At 49.7% G+C, this 21,273-nt stretch overlaps 1 protein-coding gene across 2 annotated transcripts in view; it reads right to left on the bottom strand.

The window, feature by feature from the left end:
• Window positions 1-3,774: 3,774 nt before the first annotated feature.
• SLX4 (SLX4 structure-specific endonuclease subunit) overlaps window positions 3,775-21,273 on the bottom strand; it is a 32,628-nt gene continuing 15,129 nt past the window's right edge. For both annotated transcript variants that reach the window (XM_078867104.1, XM_078867105.1), the window contains exons 10-17: window positions 21,144-21,262; window positions 18,472-18,612; window positions 17,509-17,681; window positions 14,821-16,861; window positions 13,768-13,963; window positions 11,969-12,074; window positions 7,111-7,446; window positions 3,775-6,732 (exon numbers count right to left, since the gene is read on the bottom strand). In XM_078867104.1, the coding sequence (XP_078723230.1) occupies window positions 6,285-6,732; window positions 7,111-7,446; window positions 11,969-12,074; window positions 13,768-13,963; window positions 14,821-16,861; window positions 17,509-17,681; window positions 18,472-18,612; window positions 21,144-21,262 (3,560 nt within the window). In that variant the 3' untranslated portion in view covers window positions 3,775-6,284. The remainder of the gene's footprint in view (window positions 6,733-7,110; window positions 7,447-11,968; window positions 12,075-13,767; window positions 13,964-14,820; window positions 16,862-17,508; window positions 17,682-18,471; window positions 18,613-21,143; window positions 21,263-21,273) is intronic.

Here is a 21,273-nt window from a genome sequence, read left to right as displayed (position 1 = left end):
TACATTGAACCAGCTCGGAGTCAAAGTCAATTCCACGCGACTACCTCCACCCCTCAAACCTTTGCGAAGAATCGTGACCACCAAAAGACCAGGCGTGCAGGTCAATGATGCATCAGTTCACCCATTAATATCGCTTGTCGCCACGTTCAATGAGATTCGGTTAAATACAATATATTTGCTATAATCATACACTACGTGGGCGCCACGGTGGCCAGATGTTAACGACCTCGCCTGGTATACAGGAGGTCGTCGGTTCGATCCCGACCCCGACGCCTGCTGTATATTTGGAGTTTGCGTGTCTCTCTCTCTCTTCTCGAGGTCGAGCGGATTTTTCTCCGGGTCCTCCGGATTTCCCTCCACGTTTAGAATCGTGCGTTTCAAAGTATTTGTCCGCTATAAATGTGGCCAGTTCGCTTCTGTAAAAAAGAGCTATATAGCTGAAAAAAAAAATTTGTTACAAAAATATAATAGTACGTGTCAGGCTAACGAGATTGAACTAAACTGCCACGAGCGACAGGGAACAAATGAGGGGGGAGGGGGGGGTCAAGACATGAAGGAATAAACGCTTGAATCTTGGAGACCCCTTGAATCACTGGGGGGTCGCCGGGGTCAAGGGGTGAAGGGCGAATTGTTGCATGCCTCGTGGGCAGGACGTGACCGTCGTCATTCAGGCTACCCAGTCCCGCAGTAATGGCATTACAATGTCCACGAATTGTCCATCATTAAAGGATGCAATGTAATAACTACAATTATACCATTGCGAATATCAAGGTGTTGCTTGCAAAATGAGATTATCGATATTGGCTCTCTTCTCATTAAATGATAATTCGTGTCTCACACGAACAATTACGTCTACGAATTGTCCATCATTGACGGATGCAATGTAATAACCACAATTATACCATTGCGAATATCAAGGTATTGCTTACAAAATGAGATAATCGATATTGGCTCTTCTCATTAAATTGTAGTTCGCGTCTCACACGGTGGGCAATGGCGTGAATCAAAGTCGCCGCATTCGTAATTACGACTGCTTGACCACAGAAAAACAGATATTTTTTTTTTATACTTAACAATCTGACGATATGGGGCACACTTCATCATCCAGCAGTGGATCATACAAGTTCATCAGCCTCACGAGGTCGTGGGTTAGATCAGGACCATGTATATTTGGAGTTTGCGTGTTCTCCCCGTGCTCGCTTGTATTTTTCTCCAGGGTCTCAGATTTTTCCCTCCACAATCATAAATATGCCTTTTAGAGTATTTGGTTAATTTCCACGTGATAAGCCACTTCGTTGAGCTATCATTTGTGGCCAGGTCGCTTCTGAAAAAGAGCTGCATAGCTCAGTGGGCCTTACCTGGTAAAATCTAAAGTAGTTAACACATTTTTTTAAAAATTAAGTTCCGACGTAGAGATGGATGTGTAGAATTCGGTTGATATGGGGGGCACGCGCCAAATCATTTCCCGAAAGCGTCCCCGACGGTCGTGGTTGATATTAAGCACTGCGTTTACTATCCACACGCACGCAGGTTTCCCATGTTCATCTACCACGAGTTCTGGTCGATTTCTTTTCGACCTGTCCACCACCCTCGACACCCACCCCCAACCAAACCGAGATGAGTGCACAGGCAGAGACGATGAGGGCACTCTGCAGAGAGAGAGAACGCCGGGAAATAATTGCTCGGCTGCGGTAGGATAGTGTATAAATATATAAAAGGGCAATGGTCTAAAATAGTTCATTGCATCAGTCATAATTGTCTGGGAAACGAAAGGTCACGCTTTGGAGAGTAATAAGGACAACTGAAGAGGCCACAGAAGCCCACGTGTATCATAAGCCATGCCTGTACAACGTTGGCTCGTTGAACCGAGGGTGAAAGCAAAATAGGCAACACGGGTTTGCATGCGATCAATGTTGCCTAAAAAGGGGGGCGTGCAAAACAAGTATTAAGTGCCTCGAATGAAGAGCGAGAGAGATGAGTAATACTCTAAATGTGAATACCTTATTTTTCTTCTTGGTTCTTTTGGTAAAGTCACGTAGACGGGAAGTAATAAAATAATAAAAACAAAACATACTTCCCTTCTACGTGACTTTACCGAAAGAACCAAGAAAATGAATCCCTGCAGTCACGAAAGCTTTCAATCGAAAAATTGTGAATAACTTTCTCGAACAATGTCAAAGGGAGGGAACTCCGAAGGAGGGCACTTCACGGGAAGCAGCGGAAAGAGCAAATCTGGCTGTGACGGTCCCACCTGATGACGGAGACTTGTGTTGCCTCCGAAACGTCGTGTTTTTATTATTTTATTTTTATTAATTTAAATTTATTTTTTTACCTACGTGACTTTACCGAAAAAACTAAGAGTAGAAAAGAGAAGTGTTGCGTGGAAAGTGGGCGAGCGTGTTGTTGTGACCTCCTCCTGTCAGCGGGCCTTCGACACTTCACGTGGCCTCAAAGTACAGCTGGCCTGGTACAGGCGCCGTGGTGACGCCAACGTCACTTAAGTGGCGAACGGTGGCGGCTGTTGTTGTGACCTGCAGCAGTGTGGTGGCTCAACGCAGCATGGATGAGAACAAAGAGTCCGAAATTGAACAGCGGAAGTTCACGGGGAACGGTAACCATGGTGGTAGCGATAGAAGAGTGATTAGGGAGACATTTGACCGCTGGTGAGAAAAGCCATTGGGAGTCAATTAGTTGGTGCTGAATCATCGATCATACCGACTGCTTTACGTTGGATGTCTTTGAACTACAGTACACTCCCATAGACTTAAATGTTAAAAGCTCCCATAGACTTAATGTTCAATGGGTCCCTTACACTCCAAATGTTAAAGGCCCCCTTATGTTTAATGTTAAAGGCGCCCATGGAATTACATGTTAAAGGCTCACAGCAGAGGTCGCAACCGGGTACCCGATACCCGTACCCTACCCGATACTTGGCTACCCGTACCCGGCCAGGTACGGGTACGGGTACCAGTTTGCGACCCTGGTGCGGCCGGGTACGGGTAGGGGTAGGCCGTGAGCCACTGGTGAGTAACCGTTTGTCACTCATTTCGGGTAGGGTACGGGTACGGGTAGGGAACGGGTATGCGTACCTGGCCGGGTACGGGTAAGGAATCAAAACCCGTTTGTGACCTCTGACTCACAGTGAGTTAGGAACTTGGTGCTTCATCCCACGTGTGACAACCGGATCCAGACTTTGGACAAAGCTGTGTGCCATGTACACAAAATAAAAGGCGGTCGGAGTTAAGAGGCGGCGTCGGTACAGAAACAAAACGGCAAACTTCTTGGACGTCTCCCACTTGACGCCTCCTTCATTGATTGACGGACGTGAAAATGGAACGGTCAGTCAGTAAAAAATTAACCCGTAAAAACAAAGTTTTTCACTATAAATCCTTTATATGCGTGGCATCGGTTTTATTTTATTATTCATTTCTGTTTTTCTTGAGTAAGAGTTTCATTTTTATCACACTGGTATTTTAAATTAAATATAAGGAAAGTCGTATATAAGGACATTGGTCTTTGAAACGGGCGGCTAGAGTCCTCTCGTACTCTGGCTTGAGATGGCTGCCACCTATGGGTCAGATGATTGCCTGCCACCATTAAGCAATTGGTAATTAAATATAAAAAAAAAAAATCCTAAAAAGTGTTACATTTTTGAAAAAAAATTTCACGAAAATAAATTGTCACGCACGAGTCTGTGTGCAAAATGTCAGCTCGATTGGATCATGGGAAGTGGGTTAAAAAACGACCGAAAGATTTGCACGGTCGTAAGCGCGCAAGCAAGCAAGCAAGTGAACTTAATATAAAGGATTTAAAAAGTACGTGCGTATCGGCAAGCTATTCGCCGACGAAAGAGGTGTGTGAAAAATAACCAACGTTTCAAAGTCCTTTCAAAAAGGTTAATTTTGATCTCTGTATATTTCAAGTATGTCACATAGTTACACGATGGCATTAAAATGCATTAACGTGATGGTTGCTCTCTTATTTTGCTACCGTACACGTTTGTCAGCAATCAACATACGGCATTTAAACACGAAGAAAATTGGTTTGAAATTGACGATTGATTGACTCCATGCATCTTTACAAACACCCGATTACATGGCAGCGCTGATGATGGAATATATAAAAAAAAAATTGGTTAATGCTATCACACTCACTTCAAGATTGATCTCCCCAGCGCAACAACACATTCACACATTTTATCAGCAGCATCGACAAGTTTAGTTGGGTCTGTTTTTTCTTTCCTCCCCGTGCGACATTTATATTTCATCTTTATTTTTTTTTATCAAGGCCAGCTTTCACATCCTGTGCGGGGCGCATCTGTCAAAATCTCAACACGATTCATGAAGAAAAAGGTTCACGGCATTTGATGCTATTTATCCACAGATTAAAGAGGAGATGTGGAGAGAGGGGGAAGAGAGGCAAATCTATGTCTGAGATCGTCCTCCATATGTTGTTAATATTAAAAACAAAACACAGAGAGGTCACTTGAGCGACGACTTTTGAATGTTGTCCAATAAAAATACGAAGACGCAACGTTTAAATATATTTTGTGTGCTTTCTGAACCGTCAGTCTTGACTTGGGCTCCATATCAGTTTCTTCAGCAATGATGGCCGCCCTCAGGTCCACTCGGCCTAAAATTAGCACCATCCCACCCCCTCCCCCCCAAAGCAGCGGTCGCAAACGGGTTTTGATTCTTTGCCCGTACCCGTACCCGGCCGCACCAGGGTCGCAAACGGGTACCCGTACCCGTACCCGGCCGAGTACGGGTAGCCGGGTAGGGTACGGGTATCGGGTACCCGGTTGCGACCTCTGCCCCAAAGTCAACGAGTTTGGTGTTAACTGCTGAGACTCAATTGCCACCCAGCAGCAATCATATACTCAGCTGCCTTTCAATCGTCAATGGCACACTTTGTAAGCTATTCATTTGTCTCTCGGACACTGTGCTGGGGCTCAGGTTCAAAATAACGATGGCTTCATTTGTTTATATATATAAAGTATTCACGAATTTATAGCAAGTCAAGATAACAGCGCAAGTGACCGCAGGACACAGAGGTCAGAGCACTGAGCTGGCCCTGCTGAGATCCCGGGTACCAATCTGTTTCAGTGACCTGTGATTCAAACTGGGTTCTCAGGGGTAGCAAGGTGGTGGGGGTCTCAGCTCAGTCGCCAATGACGGCATAAAAAAAAACACTATCATTTTTATTATATTTATAACTTAATTTGGATAACTTCCAGCTCTGAGAAGTACTAAATATTGTACAAATCACTTAACAGTGTGGGGTAAATGGGGTTCCTACTGCGCAAAGGATAACGTAGACGTCTTAAAGAACATGCATGCACTGCCTTGTGAGAGTTCTAAATGGATTCTACGGCTCATTACGTCACACCGATAGCACAAGCGAGAATACATTAAGAGAAAAAAAAAATCCCCAAAATTACAATTGAGGATTCATCTAATAATAATTGCTTATTTATCAAAGGATTGCCACGTTGAGTCATAGCACTCTGTTTCAGGATGGTCCTGAATTGCGTTTTTATTTTAAGACGTTTTCATTCAAATAATGAGTCTTTCAGAGGGCCACGGCTCACTCCAGACGAGGCCGTCAATTTACTTTTAAATCATTTTTCAAGTGCCGGCACAATGCTCAGCTGGAGGTGTTCTCCAATTTGGTGTTTTCTCACGAGCGGTCGGTCTCACTCTCACACGGCCGCACGGTGACCGGTAATATACACTGCGGTCCATTTGGAGAAAAAAAAAAACAATGACAATGTCATTTATTTATAGAATGGCCCACTGAATCTGAAAACTCCGTTTGATTACAAACAAGTGGCCAATTCCACCGTTGAGTTGTTTTGTAAGCGGGAAACCAGAGTGTGCCCGGAGAACACCCGCACATACGAAAGGACAGCTCTTAAAATCTGCAGGGATGTGTTCACAACACGCTTGCTGTACTGCCATCTGCTGCCCACCTGAAATGTCAGAAGGTTTGGGAGTTTCTCAGACCGACATGATTCATCAACTGTTGCCTCGAAAGACCCTGGAGTCCAGGCATTATCCACCATGATATCGCAGCAGGTTTTTTAAAAACCGAGTGGCAAACGGCTGGGCTTTTAAATATACCGACAGCCTCAACGTTACTCCTGCGTAGGTCATCGCGATTGCGCCGTACAGCTCTCCGATGTGTTTTTGGGTTGTGCTGCTCGCTGTTCGGCAGGGTGTGCGACGTTCCGCTCCACATGCTGGGGGAGCTTCTCACCCACGGACCCATGTGGAAGGCCGAGGTTAAATCGGCGCATCCTTCTTTTTTCTTTTCGCCTTTCGGGGGGACGTGACGCTGGCCTTCCTTTTGCCGCGCTTCCCGGGGCTGCCACGGCCGGCACCGCCGCCTCTGCCGCCCCTCTTAGCCCGGCCCGACTGCTTGGAGCGGCGTGCGCCGGCCATGGTGAACGTCACGCAGAGCGCGTCGAGGATGTCGAGCAGCGCCGCGGCCGGCACGCGCAGGCCAGCCTGGCGCATCTGGCCTTGCAGCTCGGAGAGCTCGAAGGGCCGGTAGAGGAGCATGGTGCGGTGCAGTTCGGGACGCGAACGGATGAACGCCAGAACGGCCGCCTCCCTCTCCTCGGCGCGCAGGGCATGCTGGGAGGCCGTCACGCCGCCGTCTTCCTCGTCGTCACCGCTAACGCCCTCCTCCAGGAGAAACGTGGGGTCTGCGAATTCCTCCCTGCCAGAGCTGTGGTCAATTTCACGAGAACGTTTTTGTTGTTTATTAGTTTTCTTTCTGATTTTTTTTTATCAAATGAGCAAAACCAAAGTGTTGTTACTAGCTGACAGGTCATTGCTCGCAATGTGACAATGTGGTTTTTGACAATTCAATGAACTGTGACACCACAACTCAACGGGTCTTTAACATCCGCTTTCTACAGCAGATGCGGCACTACGAGAACTGCCCTGTCGCAACAACTCCATCGTGGTGGTGCGAACAGAACTGTCGAACTTAAGCAGACGAGTTCAGCGGCGGCTACTCTGGCCACGAGGCGACCGGTACAACCGTGTGAAACGTTTCCCAGCGCACCCCCCCCTCCCTCGGCCTGTGCGAATGTGACCTCACCTGTCCGAGTCCTCGCCCGTGTGCGATGAGGACACGCGTGACGACCTCGTGCTCTCCTGCGACTGGTTCTGGAGCTGCCGCTCCGCGTCGGACGACGCGGCCGTCTCTTCGCTGGTGCTGCCCCCCACCGGCGGGCGAGGGAGCGTGGGCGCGGGCTGCCCCGAGCGCGGCGGGCGACCTTTCCCCCGCGGCCTCTTCTGTGCCGCCGCCGCCGCCGTCGCGCCGGCACGCCGATCCCCAGGGTCTAGGTTGGGGTCCTGGCCCGGGTGTGTGTACTGGTAGATTTCCTTGAGCTTTAGCACCATCTTGCGCTTGGGCAGCGCGCGTACACCAAACCTGATGAAACGAAAAACGCGTTTGATTCAATAACAAAAAAAGTCTAATTCTTAAAAACAAAAACATCGTTTCTAGATTTGAAGCTTTCGTGACTGCAAGGATTCATATTCTAGGTTTTTTCGGTAAAGTCACGTAGGTAAGAAATTAAAATTAATAAAAGTAAAATAAAAATAAAATAAAAATCACAACGTTTCGGAGGCAACACAAGCTTCCGTCTTCAGGTGGAACCGATAGCTGATATAACCCTTGAGCTACTCCCATTTCAAACCTATCGTGCTGTGACGGTTCCACCTGAAGACGGAAGCTTCCGAAACGTCGTGATTTTTATTTTATTTTTTATTTTACTTTTATTAATTTTAATTTCTTACCTACGTGACTTTACCGAAAAAACCTAAGAATACAAAAACATCGTGCTAGCCGAGCACAGGACCAAAAGCACAATGACGGCGGCAAGCGGCCAGCAACAAAAAGCATTGTTGATAGTGTACGAGATGAGAGCGCGTTATTATTGTAAGAGCTTGGGGGGTGGCGGGGGGGGGGAAGGGGGGAAAGAGACGGTGGGAGGGAATTCCCAAGTGGAGCGGTGCGAGGGGGGAAGAAGTGGAAATAGAAGCGTTGTGACCTGCGGTGTGGTGGTTGAATCGTCACGTTGATTTTTTCCGATTCACAATAAAGTTTCTCATGGAGGTAGTAACGTCTATCTGGCAACACCCGGCGGCCAATGCAATAAGTCAGCTTGTCGGCGAACCAGATGGAAGATTGTTGAAAAAGCAAGCAATATTTTCGACAAATTTGCACGACGTTTTGCTGGAGATTGCATACAGCATCGTCGATCAGGTGTTAAGTAGGCGACATGACATCATCAGCACAGCCATGCGGATTAACCACTTTAATCATTAAGAGCTGATTGCTGGTCAAAAGAGTTTAATAATAAGGTGAATATATTTAAATTTCGATTTAAAGCTTTCGTGACTGCAGGGATTCATCTTCTTGGTTCTTTCGGTAAAGTAACGTAGAAGGGAAGTAATAAAATAATAAAAATAAAAATAATAAAAGATGTTTTAATTTTTTATTTTATTATTTCCCTTCTACGTGACTTTACCGAAAGAACCAAAAAGATGAATATATTTAGTGGTGGTAAAAATAGGATTCATAACCCTTGAGCTACTCCCATTTCAAACCTTTTTAAACAGTCTGCCTCGGCAGCGGACCATGCTTTCCCACCTGATGATGGACGCTTGTGTTGCGCCCGAAACGTCGTGATTTATTTTATTTTATACCTACGAGACATCACCGAAAGAACCAAAGAGTATAGAAGTATAATTTCTTTACAACCGCATATTTTTATGGTTGTGAATTTACACATCTCCACGATCTGAACGAAAAGAAGCTTCATTTGTGAATCACAAAATTGGTAAAGAAAGCCTCCGTTAAAAACTATTTTCTTTTACTTATTCTCGGCTAGAGTGCACATTTCAGGATGTGGATTTTGACGATAAAACAAGACAACCTTCTCTCGAATAACAAAACAAATGAAGAGGACATCAACGTGCCCTTGGTAGATATCTCATGCTCTTTATATCGCTCCGCGACAACGCTAATGGTCGGGCGACACACTCTTGAGCGTTTGCCTTCATGTTTTCGCGGTCCTTCCACAGCAAATCTCGACTACGCGATGAGATCAATCCTCTCAGGGCGATCTACGCATCCCCGAGTGAACTCGCATTGCCCGACAATGTAATCGTCTTCATTATACAACACGAAAGTCTTGCAGACCGCTTGTCTGAGGGGCAATGCAAACAGCAGCACACCTCATACAAAAACAAAGACACCCCCCCCACCACGTCCCTATGTAGCCTTAACATAGTTTTGGGGCAAGTGCTGCATAGAAGGTGCTCGCTAACACCTCATACATCACACACACGCAGTAATTACCCAACACTCGTTTTGGAGAGGATTGTTCCCCGGGGCGTTATCGGTCGCGTTCGTGCCTCTCGCGACCTCTCCCATGACATTTTGTTCAAAATCGTTGAGAAGAATATTGCTCTTGTATTTCAGAAAAATGACTGAAAAGGGCCGTTTCGTTAAGAAATGCTGTTAAAAGCTGCTGACAGTCTACATCATTTCGATTTAAAGCTTTCGTGACTGCAGGGATTCATCTTCTTGGTTCTTTCGGTAAAGTCACGTAGAAGGGAAATAATAAAATAATAAAAATAAAACATATTATTATGATTTATTATTTTATTATTTCCCTTCTACGTGACTTTACCGAAAGAACCAAGAGTCTACATCATATCAAACCAATTGATGACAACGAATACATTTCCTCCATTCGGCCCCAGCCGACGCACTCCGCTCCCCAGTTATATGTGGGTGGCCACTATCTGCACTAAGTGTCCTTTGAGCCATGCCCATACCTGTCAACCCATACGGTTTAGGGGTGGGGAACCTTTTTCCTGCCAAGAGCCATTTGGATATTTACAACATCATTCGCGGGCCATACAAAATTATCAACTTAAAAATTAGCCCGTTATATTTGGTCAAACATTTAATTAAGTCACCCCTAATGCGATGGCTGGGACTGCTTCTCTTTGGCGAGGCGTGTGATGTTAGCCGGTATTGATGATGTTGCTGCTACTCGCAACTGCTTTGCAGATTTGCTCCTAGATTTATTGAATTTCGAGTCCCGCCTGCGGTTGCCTTGGCAGGGCCACACTAAATGTTTTCGCGGGCCTTACACGGCCCGCGGGCCGGACGTTCCCCACCCCTGGTGTAAAAAGAAATTGAGTTTTTAGGTCCATACGGTGTAAAGCCGTTTCAATACAGGCAAAAAAAAAATTCGATTTGTTTGTGTTTCTCCCTTGTGATGGGACTTTGTAGGATGAACGTTGAGATTTATAAGGGCACGGGGTGACCAATAAGGTCTGAATTGGTCTGTAATAAGGTAGGCGGCACTGATAAGGGCTTGGCAGGTTTGCATGCCCTGCTGTCTCTCCGTCTTGCGCTCACTGCAGAGTAGTTTGTTGACAAATTCGTGCATCAATCGGCCCGAATCCTTTTTTTTATTTTTCTGTAATTCAATTGGCCTACGAATGGCTTATTTGTAAGTATTTTTTTCCAACCTCGCTTTCATCATGGGGAATGTACTCGATACAAACGTGATTTCGTTTCGTGCAAGTGTTTTGTATTTCATCCAGCAATGCGGGTTGCTTTTTCTCTCATTTCTATTTGGTTGTTTTAGCTCTGCTTTCTCGATTCTTCTCGTCGTACTTTTTTATTATATTTATTTTGTCATTTTAGTTACCCAAGTCATGACTTCTCACCTCGTTAAAACAAAACAAACGTGAACAATTGGTTTGCCATTGAGAGTTTAGATTCATGGGTGTTCCTACTAAAACCTCTCAATGCTACAGAGGACTTTAAACTCATTTAGGTAATGCAATACACTCACGCGGTTATCATGCAGATGTGCTAACCGCCATGCACCATGTGCTCGCGATCAATCATTCTGGCTTAAAATCCCAACCGGTGAGCCTGATGCACACTCTGATTGGCATTTAGGAAATGGCTCGAGAACATTACCGTATGCACACTCATCGTGCAAAGTTGTGGAGCACATCAAAGCGAAACCACTTTGCGGACCAATGGCTCTGACGAGACAGCAGACGATCTAAGAGGGTCCACAGTTTGCTTGCGTAAACAAATACTGGCGGATTAAATTGTTCATTGACCGATGGATCAATGACTAATATGCGGACACACAGAGCTGTCCTTATACATTCTTTGATCAAGGGCAGTGGTTCCCAACCTACGGTCCGCAGACCAACGGTGCTCCGCAAGGCTGTGAGAAGTGGTTCCGTGGAACGGTTTCAGATGCTACGATATTTTCTAAAACAATTGACAGCGCTTAATGAGTCATTCACATTTTATTGCCGAGTGGTGGTCTGCACATTTTTTTCCTTGAGGGTTGACAGTGGCCCACAGGTCCAGAAAGATTTGAAAGCGCTGACATATACAGAAATTCGCCAACTCTCGGACAATGCAATTGAATGGCTAAATCGCCGGGAACTGAATTTCTAAATATTTGCTCTTCATTGGCCACACTCACAAACAAACCCCAATGTGAAAAGACCCAACCCAGAAGATGCCTGGGTCTGACCTTCCACGAAGCTCACGGTCCACCGTAAATCGCATCTGCACAAACCATGGCAGATGCGGGTACCCGATGCGCAAATGGAAAATTGAAAACTCTCCAGTGGGCAACTGCGGTCATCCAGAACAGACCGTGCGACGTGTAACGACGCAATGCCCGATCCACAAATACGAATGAGACGTCACAGCGATACATTCCGCTGCTCATGACGCGCTCATCTGGCTTGTCCACCTGAATGTGAAATTGTAGCTGTTGCTCTGCATTGACATCGGCAGCCTCATGAAAGGAAAAGATTGGCCACACGATATCATTATCATCACCGATCCAGAACATTACGCAGAGCGGCGAAAAGGGCCCCGCGTGTCTCACCTGTTCAGCTCCTTTTTCAGGTGGGGCGTCTCCATGTCGGAGTAGCAGGGCATTGGGGTGGCCGACCCCGCTTGGAGCTGCCTGCCAGCGCCTCTCGCCTCGTGGACTGTGGGTTTTTACGGGCACACCGTTCCCAAAAGGTTCTCGTTACAGAAGGGCCACTGACAATCAAGACAAAAGTTGACTGTGCTGTCTGTGTGTGCGTGTATGGGCAAATGTGCCTGTCATTAGCCCGAGAGGAAACTTTTCAATCCAGGATATACTCGTGCAGTTTGCATACCGGTGACGTTGATGTTTAATTATCTGGGGAAGATGTAAAACAGAAAGGTTCGCCTTCGCTAAACATTCCAAGACTGAGACAACTCCCTTGCACCTATTGGTGGGTGCAGTAGTATTGCCTTATAAACACAGAAACTTAAGCTAGATTCCTGGTCATGCTGAGTGACGGATGTACCGATATCATGATGTCAGCCACGGTAACCTAATGACTGCATGAAAAGAATCCCATCGTATTAAGTCTGGATTTTATTTAATCCTGATAATGATATTTCTAAGAGCCAAAGTAGTGTTTTTTATCCGATTGATGTGCATCAATCCACATCTGGGCGAACAAAGCGAAAATGGAACACAAAGTCATTGCCTTTTTTTTGTGACACCAAATTCATTAGTGACCCCTGAACTGTCCAGACACACAGCAGAGTATTGGGCCATGACCACCGAGATCCTGGGTTTTGATCTTGTGCAGCTGGCCGCAGATAAATGTGTGTTCTCAAGTGCAGCGAGTGGACGGTCTCGGTCCAGTCATCCGCAATGCCTGAACAAAACCATAATTTTGAAGTTGGGTTTTGACTTTAATGAAGCAAATTTCAGCTCTACTAATCAAACATTTCGGTTTGACTGTCATGTGACAACTCGATAGCCAGGTGCATGATAAAGCGCAGGCATCCATCACGGTGGATAAAGGGAAACTGAATGGATCTAACAGCAAGACCTTTGATATGAGCTTCCAGATTCAGTTCTCTAACAAGGGATGATGCACTGCTCCAAAAATACATTTCTTCATCTGATAGTATGACAACAGAGCACAACTGCAAGATAATTCGGGGGAAAAAAGATACAAAAATCATCAGTGACCAAGGTCTGAGCAGAAAGACTCTCAAACTCGTGAGCACAATATGTCTAATCATGAGAAGTGACCCCTGGCTCAAAACAAGAACACACAAGAGGAGGCGTGGGCTGAAAACATGAAAAGTATCCCTCTAAATCACCACGGCCACCTCAAAAGCAAAAAAAAAACACAGTTGCACCTGCCAGCAGAAGGACAGTGCTCATTTTGCGAAATCGACGTAAATGTATTATCGCAAAGAGGGCTCTGTTGCATTGTGCCCTATCAAAGAGAGGAGGACACAAATAAGCATAGCAGCTGCTGAATGCGGGCATGCATCCACTCCAGGCCGGCCTGGGGACGGGGGTTGAGTGGTGAACAATATGCAATGACAGGTGGCCCTCGATTCAAACAAATAGCTTTTACTTGTAGGAGACGGCTAAGTGGCTCAGGGCCTAAATTCCATTTCCGAGCGCCTCGAAGCAAAATGTATCCGGGTTTGATTCCGGACTTGTGCGGCGTTCTGTGAGGCGTCGTGCATGTTTTCCCTGTTCTGCATGGGTTTATTCAAGGTTCTCAAATTTGGGTTCGTAGCGCAGCGCGCTAACCGCTGCACCACCGCTCCCCGCATTTACAAACAAATGCACAAGCGGCTCACAAATCGCACGCGCGACTCATCGAACGCCCTGCGCACCTGGGGTGGTGGCCCCAGCGAGCGAGTCGGGCGAGCCGAGGCCCAGGCCACACAGCTGCTCCTCCCCGGGGTTCCAGCTGTCGAAGGCGACGTCCGGGGCGGGCGGCGACGCGGCGGGTTCCTCTCCGGCGACGGCGGCGGTGCCATCAGCGGCGGCGGCGCACTGCGTCCACACGAGACGATCCTCGTCGTCCTCCTGCAGCGGCACCGCGCCGTCCGTCGTCGACGTTTCATTCAAAAGAGCTACGCTAGGATCACGAGGAAGGGGTCGCGACGACGTCACCGCCCCCCCTCCCCGCCCCACCGACCCTTCCAGCGTCTCCAGTGGCGCACGCAGCTTACAGAGGAGAGGCTTTTTCTCCTATTTCCGTCGTGTCATTCAATTAGCTGATAAGCGGAAGAGTAATCAATTAATTACTTAAATCAGGGGTGGGGAACGTCCGGCCCGCGGGCCGTACGAGGCCCGCGAAATCATTTGGTGTGGCCCTGCCAAGGCAACCGCAGGCGGGACTCGAAATTCAATAAATCTGGGAGCAAACCTGGAAAAGCAGTTGCGAGTAGCAGCAACGTCATCAATACCGGCTAACATCACACGCCTCGCCAAAGAGAAGCAGTTACAGCCATCGCATTAGGGGCGAGTTAATTAAATGTTTGACCAAATATAACGGGCTAATTTTTAAGCTGATAATTTTGTATGGCCCGCGAATGATGTTATACATATAACAAATGGCCCTTGGCAGAAAAAAGGTTCCCCACCCCTGACTTAAATGATTGGATAGCCCAGCTCCAGTTTAATATGTGTATGTTGAACTTCTTTCACAACGGCACGCCGTTACGCTGGGGCTAATTGGTGCAGTGCCTATTTACGTCAGCATCAAAACAATCTAATTATGTTTAGAACTGGGTCAGGTGTACAAGCGTTATCATCGCCGTCGATGAACAATTCTCACAGCCATGTCCAGACATTAACCCCCTCGATTCATTCGGCCAATTCAACTTCAATTCAGTGGGTCGGTGTCACCTGACAACCAAAGAGGTTCAACTTTCGCTCACCTGGGTGTGAAAGCTTGGAGCCGCGAGCCTGCTCAGCAGCCGCTCTCTGAGGCTCAGCTCCATGCGGACAAAGCACCCCGACTGCCAAGGGGAGGCTGCCGAACCGGAGGTCATCGGCACGCCGTCACGCTGGGGCGTCCGCTGCGGCAGCTCGTCGGGCGTGGCGGGAAAACGACCCGACAGTTCTCCGCACGAGTCGCCCGCCGCAGACGTGGACACGCGCGCACGTCCCGTGCCGAGGTCGCGCGAGTCCGGACGCGGGTCGTCCCCGAGCGAGCAACGTTCCGGAGAGCCCCGCCCGATCTCGGCGAGTCTGATGACGCGGTCGTCTCGGGCCGGCGCGGTCAACGTGGGCAGAAGGAATTCGCCCGTGGGGCTCCTCTCAAGAGAGTCGTCCAACACGATGACGGCCGACTCGGGCGCATCGTCGGCATCTAGGCTCGGACAGGGAGCGGCGCCCCCCGAGTCTCTCGCCGAGCTCCCCCCGCTGAACAACGAGGCGTAGCTGCTGCCCTCGTGCGGGGAAAGCGTCAGGTCGATGAGCGCGTGGCCGTGGCCGTGGTCGGGGCCGGGGGAGGACGCCCCGCGAGCGCCGGGGAGGAGGCACGACTGCAACGTCTGAACGCCGCAGGACCTGGAAGCCGCTCCGGGCGTACCGGGGATCAGCCAGGAGACCTCGCCGCTGCCAATCTCGCTGTCGGTGGACAGCTGCAAGTTCACCGACGTCTCCGACACGGAAGCGTCGATGGAGGATGTTGCGTGAGATTTTGACGACGGCTCCGGGGTCACGGCGCCGCCCTCGTCCGCTCGAGTACGAACCGGCCCGTCCTCGCCGCCGGCGCACAGCAGAGCATCAAACTCGCTCGCGAGATGGCGCCGCTGCTTGCGCAGAGCCCTGGCAATGGACCGGCCGGCGCGGCCGGGGGACGGGTGGTTGGATGTTGCGTGGGGCGAGCTCGTCGGCACGGTGTCGTTTGCGGACGGCGCCGCGAGTAGAGCGGGCAAACCTGGTGAAAGCGCTGTCAAGCACGGAGGCGTTACCGGGTGTGGAACAGCTACTCCGGGCGACTGCCTCACGGGCGATGGACGTTGCGGCGAAGGCGGTACCGAGGCGGGCGACGGATGACGAGGGACGGGCGAGCGATCAAAGTGAGAGCGCTCAGCCTCGCAGAGTGAATATTGCAGATGGGGGTCGACGCCGATCGTCGGCCGCCGTCGACCCGGCGAGCGATTTTTCATTCTGAACGGACTTGACGCCGCGGGGCCGAACCGGTAGGGGGAGCGCGACGAGGGGTCGTCGCAACCCTTGCCGAGCGTCCCGGGGCGAGGCCGCGTAGAGGCGGCGCGCTCGCAAACATCGGCCACCCGCGGCAGAGGCCTGCGAGCGAACGGCGTCACCGGCGACGGCTCCACGTACTCGCCGCTCGCATCTTCTTCGGTGAACATCCGCTCGTACGAGTCGTCGGGGCCCGACGAGGCCGACGCGACCGCCGCCCCGGCCACCGTCCCCGCCTCGCTTGAGCTGCCCCCGGCGAAGGTGTCGTTGGCGCGGGGCGACCGAGCGGCACTCGCGTCCGACACTCTATACTTGACGGACGCCACGGCCGCCGCCGACTCCTCCTCCTCGCCGTCGAGACCGCTCGCGCTGTCGCTGTTGGAGCCGAGCCGTTCGCTCGCCGCGTCGGCCGAGCCGCGGCGGCGGCCGCCGCATGCACGCCGCTGCGTGGCCACGAACTCGTACACCTCGTCCAGGTCGCTGTCGCCGATACCATCGTCGTTGTCGCCGCCGCCGCCGTCGTCGTCGTCGTGCCTGCGCGCCTTGACGGCCTCTCCGTCCCTTCCGCCGTCCTCCTCCTCCTCCTCTTCCTCGTGCTCCCAGAGCGAGCGCAGCAGCTCCCGTATGGCCGCGTCGCCCTCCCGCGCCGCCCCCGAGTACGACGGCCGCGGCGACACACCGCCTCCACCGCTGACGGGCGGCGACGCGCCTCCACCGCTGACGGGCGGCGACGCGCACGCGCTAAGCAGGTCGCTCAGCTCGAACCTGCAGCTCGGCACGCGCAACGCAACGAGCCCCGCATTCAGCTTCATGCACTGTGTGGGGGCAAGTGGCGTGATTATTATTATTATTTACTACTACACAGGAACACCTCTCTGGGATCCGGGTTAAGCCATAAAGGCTACCATAAAAAATACATTGTTGTTTAAAAACAAAAACACACGTCTTAAAATACATTGCTATTATGTGTTGATTAAATGTATTAGCGGTTAATTACGCGTAAGTATAATTTAACAGCGGGATCAAAAGCGGGGGCCAAAGGGAGCTTGCGGCAGCCAATTGGTCCAGCAGGTGGGAACCAATGGGAGCTGGTAGGAGTCAGCATGAGCCAACAGGAGCCAGTAAGATCCAGACGAAACCAATGGGGAGCTGATGGGAGCCATTGGGAGCTGGTAGGAGTCAGCATGAGCCACCAGGAGCCAGTAAGATCCAGACGAAACTAATGGGGAGCTGATGGGAGCCGATGAGAGCCAATGAGAGCCAGCAAGAGGCAACAGCAACCAATGTGAGCTGCCGGGAACCAATGGGAGCCAGCAGAATCCAACGGGGAGCCATCGCGATCTCATGGGAGGCAATGCAAGCCGACGCGAACCGACGGGCTCCCTCGGCGTGTCGTTCCCACGGGAGAATACCTGTCGGCGAGCGCCCGCGTCTCCGACAGCGCGCTGGGCGCCACGTGCAGGCTCCCCGTGTACACGAAGTGCAGCAGGGCGAGCACGGCGTCCAGCGAGGCGTCGTGCACGATCACACGCCGGCCCTGGGCCTCGCCGCGCTCACAAACGGCGTCGAAGCCCTCGGTGAACACCTGCACACCGCCCCCCCCCCGCCCCCCCCCCCAACAAAAAAGAGTCTCGTGACCCACCGGCTGTGTGCCGGCATGCCGACAGATGATCCAAGCGATCGCGTGAAAATCACTTGCGTATTGCACACACGTTAACAAAGTCAAATATCCCTCCCCACCACCGCCGCCCATATATACTTTAGCATACTATTTGGCCAAGTGTTGTTAGCGAGCACCGATGGAGGCCGGAACAGTACACGAGGGGGTGGGTGGCCAGCACCACGCCCGACCTCCTTTGTCTCCCCAGTTGCGATGTTTACACACCGCACTAGGTACTCATTTGAGGCTGAGTCGACCTAGGGGAGGTCCAGGACCGGTTCAAATTATCGTCACTGGTGTTGGCCGTGAGCAGGAATTGAACTCGAGTCGCCGGGTTCATAGCTACTGCCCCCCACATGAGCACACAAAGATAAAGATCCCCTGTATAACCTTAACAGAGTGTAGGGGCAAGTGCTGTTAGCGAGCACCTAGAAAGGCCGGCACGGCACACGAGGGGGTGGGTGGCCAACACCACGCCCGGCCGCCTTTGTCTCCCTAGCGGCGATGTTTACACATTGCACCAGGTACTCATTTGAGGCTGAGTCGACCTAGGGGAGGCCCAGGACCGGTTTAGAGAATCGTCACTGGTGTTTGCTGCGAGCGGGAATCGAACTCGAGTCGCCGAGTTCATAGCTACTGCCCCCCACATGAGCACACACACACAGGCACACACACCCATTCCACATGAGCTGAACACGCACGCACGCGCACGCACCTGCTGCATCAGCGCAGGGCAACGAGCGTAGAGCATGAACATGTGTGCGTACGCCAGCTCCCCGGTGTCCACCTGCAGCTGCACGTCGCTCATGTGGGGGTTGTTCACCATCTCCGACAGATCAGCCACCAGCCTGGCGGCCTGCCGCCCCGACCCGCACAGACAACACACACACACACACAAACGCACATCACTCTTCCATGGATATCGATCTCTACTCGAGTCACAATTCCTATGGCAGATAAACGCTTTCGTTTTCCCACAAAGTAGTGCCGTCTCCACCAGAAGGTACTCAATTTCCTTCTTCTCGTAATCTCTTAGCTTTTTGGGTCGATGGGGGGGGGGGGCATGATAATGATCTTTACTAATATCTCTTTGCTTGCGGGAGCCAGCCAATTGGGAGCCAATGGGAGCCAGTGACAGTGTGAGCCAGTGACAGTGTGAGCCAATGACAGTGGGAGCCAGTGAGTCAGAGGGAGCCAGTGAGAGCTACCGGTGGTCGATTTGTTGGAGATGGTTCGAGTCCTTTCCCAAATATCGGTTTGCGTTTATGTTTTTTTAACTAAAACTTGTCCGAACAGGGAAAAAAGGAAAAGCGTTCAACTCGCGGGGTTCGCGGCTCGACGTGGCATCATGCGCAGCGGCGTCCGCTCCGTGTTGCATCGCACCCCGGGGGGGCCCATCAGGATGGGCACCAGGTGTTGTATTTTGCTGTCATCCGTCTGAGGACACTTGAAGTCCACAGGAGGGAACAGAGAGCCACTGCCGGTCACTTCAACGTACAAGCTCCCACGCCCGGGCTCTTGGGCGACACGCCAAGGCTCACAGAATGCATAAATAAATTAGCAGACGGCACATATTGTTTCGTATTGACCCCTCGGGGAAAAGCCGTATTAACTGACGCCACGGTGTGACCCGACCGGCACTCTCTTGGCCGTTTGGACCGTAAGTGGGGGCCCACAGGAGGTAGTAAAGCAAGTAGGTTGATGACTTGCTTGTGTGTGTAATTAGAGTTCTGCGGTTTTCTCTAGGACCATGGTTTTCTTCTACCAGGTCAAAACAAAAAAAATGTATCTGGTCAAACGTTCCCAAAACTCTACATTACACTAATTCACATTTATTAAATATATATTACGTAATTAAGTTAATATTTCAGTATAATTAACTGAAAGACTGACAATTTAAAGTGGAGTATTACATTTTTAGGGAAATGTCACCACTCAATGTAATTTCAATCATGAACAATTTTTTTTACACTTTTACTAAATATATATCAATATTATTTTATCGGGAAAATACAGAGTGGCATGATGATGTAAATAACCTGACCTACATCAATTAATAACGTTGTACATTTTGACTTTTTGGGATTATATAATTTACGCAAAAATCGGTCGAGGGCAATTCTGCTCCTTACTCCCATTGGAAGGTGGAAAACCACCAAATGGCCGCGTGTCAGACATCAAGCACTGGAGTCGGGATGGAAGCTACGTTTGGGCGGTGACACGGCCCATCGGCAGCGCGCTCACCGCTTTGCGGTGGAGGTGCACGGTTAGAATCTGGCGGGCTACCCTGGTTATCCCTGCGACTTGTATTAGCCATACAAGTACGCACTCTTCTCCTTTGCAGCGGACGTTAAAAGGTCCCCCGTGCCGTCGTTCCAAGCGAGTATAAAAATTGAGTGCCCGGATCGTGGTCCAAATGAGCTAACTTTGAAAATGTATGCACAAATTACTCAATCGAGATTACACAGAGTGTACAGTCTCCCTGGTGGAAAACTTGCTCACCCCGCCTATACTGGACATCTGTGAAAAAGAGCTACATATCTTCTTGGTTCTTTCGGTAAAGTCACGTAGAAGGCAAATAATAAAATAATACAAATAAAACATAATTTTTATTTTATTTCATAACATTATTATATTATTTTATTATGTTTTATTTTTATTATTTTATTATTTCCCTTCTACGTGACTTTACCGAAAGAACCAAGAAGATGAATCCCTGCAGTCACGAAAGCTTTAAATCGAAATTTAAGAGCTACATAGGCTCATTGGATTCCTCCTGCAATCGAAATAAAGATTCTGATTCTGATATCCATCTGTGAAACACACAGCGGCCTCCATGACAACCCTGCACGACTGAAATGGTGGGAAAACCAAATGTAGAAAATTATTTTTGTTATTATCTCAATTAAGAGTTGCAGCGACGTCGTGCCACGATGACCCAAGAGGCCAAAGGACTGGGAAACAAAGACATTTAGCACCATCTGGGGAGAGAGCACCACCACTCAGTTGTAATACGAAGGCGGTTTGTGTTGTGTCCCATCGAAACTGTGAAATACCATCGCAATTAAATTCTCACGATTTGCGGTCACGCGATCCAACATAAGCAAAATAAAAACAACAATTCGAACGGAAGCAATCCGACACTTGGATTGCGAGCTTAAGAATATTAACCGATTATTCAATGCATCCATTCGACACCAGCAACCTCTGGACCGGTTTCAACAATCGGTGTCTCATCAGCAGATTCAGGTTTACATGCATAGATTCTGGTCAAAGCATGGTTAATGAGGAGCGCTTGCAAAGTCCGTGGGATGGCGCAGAAATGGACGTTTTGATCAGCCCCCGTAAGTGATAGTTACGTGCACGAGGCTCCGTGTGTGTACGGACCGACAGGCTGGGTTCTGCGGAACTGTGCTGGGCTGGGCCTGCACCGTGGAGCTCTGACAGACACGGTGAGACGCAGGGCTCCGTCTCGGGCAGGAAACCACTCATCTCCTCTATGGCTCCTGTGACACAA

This window comes from Lampetra fluviatilis, chromosome 23 (genome assembly GCF_964198595.1).
Source record: "Lampetra fluviatilis chromosome 23, kcLamFluv1.1, whole genome shotgun sequence".
Classification (NCBI taxonomy): domain Eukaryota; kingdom Metazoa; phylum Chordata; class Hyperoartia; order Petromyzontiformes; family Petromyzontidae; genus Lampetra; species Lampetra fluviatilis.
This window is presented reverse-complemented; position numbering and strand designations above follow the sequence as displayed.